Here is a 2,271-nt window from a genome sequence, read left to right on the forward strand (position 1 = left end):
AATCGCCAATCCACCTAACCTGCATGTCTTTGGATTGTGGGAGGAAACCGGAGCGCCCAGAGGAAACCCACGTAGACACGGGGAGAACATGCAAACTCCACGCAGGGAGGACCCGGGAAGCGAACCCGGGTCTCCTAACTGCAAGGCAGCAGCGCTACCACTGCGCTACCGTGCCGCCCTTTGAGAGAATATCACTTTTATAAGTAATTTAGAAAATAATGTCAAGAAATTAAAAATGTGATACTTCAAGCAAATTAAGAAACACATCTGTATGTTTAACAAACTTTATTACACAACAGGAAAAATAATTAAAGCATTACAATTTATTAAAACATGTAAAAAAAACAAAACAAAGAAACCAACAATAATATTTACAATATCCACAGAATTAAAACAAGCTTTTGTAACAAGACGCTTTCATACAAACAGTGGCAGCTTGTAATCTTTACTAAGAAATTCCTGGTATATTTTATCCACCACTCTGGTCAGATATTGGGGTCCTTTTGATACAGAAGAGACAACTTCCTCAAACTGAGCAAAGCTGGGAAAAGGTAGAAAACAAAAACAAGATTACTTTTACTTTTATCTAGAAAAAATCTCCAGTCATTCTTTAACTGATTTAAATACAATAATACCTTGTGACTGCAATGCAGGTTACTCTTGAATGCATAAAAATACACATTACATTGTATATGACGAAAACTTATAACCTTTAAATTTTACATAGAGAACCCAATCTCATGTACTGTATATGCTTGTCTTCTCTCTGTTTTATAGTTTAGCAGACTTCAAGTAAGTTGTACAAGTAGTGAACCGTGGCAGCTGGGGATTGGCTCCTCTCTAGTACAAAGTTTATTACTCTATTTATTCATTGTGGTGGCACTTAAAATGGAAGACAGCCTACCTTTCATCGTGACATTAGTTGCTTGTTAAATATTTGTGTAGGCAATTATATATGGGTAAGGGTCAGAATAACAGAGGATTATTAGATTAGATGATCAGAGCTGTATCTATACATATCTTCTCTCTCTCACACACATTTTTGTCACAGTTTAAATCTGTTTTTTTTTAAAACCTGCATATATATGTGGTATCATTGCTTTCAGAGTATATCGAACTTTAATGTGATGTTGTTAGATTTTCAGATTCTTATTCAGTTTTTAAATTATAAAGTAAAAAATATAAAGAACTCATGTCCTATGAGACAAGACTTTGTGCCAAAAGATTTTTTTTTTTTTTATTAATTTTATTACAATCCATACAAAGCAATCAAGATTTTACAAAAAGAAAAATTGAGTTAAGAACAGATCGATCCCCACCCTGAGAGAGAGAGCAAGCCAAATAACGTTAAATTTAAGGCTTGTAAACATACCTAAATTAAAAATTCTCTGTGCTTTATGAACTTATTTTAAAATATTACTGATTAGATCCTGCCATGTTTTGAAAAAAGTCTGTAGGGATCCTCTAACTGAGTATTTGATTTTTCCAATTTCAAATAATATAACACATCAGTTTCCCACTGACTTAAAGAGGAGAGTTTGGGTTCTTCCAGTTTATCAGAATAAGTCTGCGTGCCAACAGTGTAGTGAATGCAATCACAATTTGTTTGTCTTTCTCCACTTTAAGCCCATCTGGAAGAACCCCAAACACAGCTGTTAATGGGTTAGGAGGGATTGTGAGTTCAAGGCTGTCTGAGAGGTAATTAAAATTTTTGTCCAGAATAATGTTAATTTGGTGCAGGCCCAGAACATGTGACCTAGTGAGGCTGGGAGCTTTTGCAGCGTTACAGGTTGGATCATGCCCTGGAAACATTTTGGAGAGTTTTAGTCGAGACAGATGTGCTCGATATATAATTTTGAGTTGTATAATTGTATGCTTTGCGCATATGGAGCTCGAGTGAATTCTCTGCATTGCTACTTTCCACTCCTTTTCTGATATATTAATTGAGAGATCTTTTCCCAGTGTCCTCTTGGATCTTTGAAAGGAAGGGATTGTAAAAGGATTTTATATATTGTAGAGATGGAGTCTAACTCCTTGAAATTGAGCAATATTTTTCCAGCATGGATGAGGGTGCAAGATGAGGAAAATCTGGAAGGTTCTGTTTAACAAAGTTCCTGATTTGAAGATAGTGAAAGAAATGTGTAGCTGGAATGTTAAATTTGGAATGTAATTGTTCATAGGATGCAAAGGCGTTGTCTATATAAAGATCTCTAAGCAAGTTAATTCCAAATTTTTCCAGATATTAAAACTGCATATGTTTGTGAAGGTTGA

The 2,271-nt window shown here is 35.1% G+C and overlaps 1 protein-coding gene across 2 annotated transcripts in view; it reads right to left on the reverse strand.

The window, feature by feature from the left end:
- Positions 1 to 270: 270 nt before the first annotated feature.
- Positions 271 to 2,271, reverse strand: part of knl1 (kinetochore scaffold 1) — a 60,176-nt gene continuing 58,175 nt past the window's right edge. For both annotated transcript variants that reach the window (XM_039741244.1, XM_039741245.1), the window contains exon 21: positions 271 to 541. In XM_039741244.1, coding sequence (XP_039597178.1) covers positions 418 to 541 — 124 coding nt within the window. In that variant the 3' untranslated portion in view covers positions 271 to 417. The remainder of the gene's footprint in view (positions 542 to 2,271) is intronic.

The sequence above is a fragment of the Polypterus senegalus genome, chromosome 18 (genome assembly GCF_016835505.1).
Source record: "Polypterus senegalus isolate Bchr_013 chromosome 18, ASM1683550v1, whole genome shotgun sequence".
In the NCBI taxonomy this organism is placed as follows: domain Eukaryota; kingdom Metazoa; phylum Chordata; class Cladistia; order Polypteriformes; family Polypteridae; genus Polypterus; species Polypterus senegalus.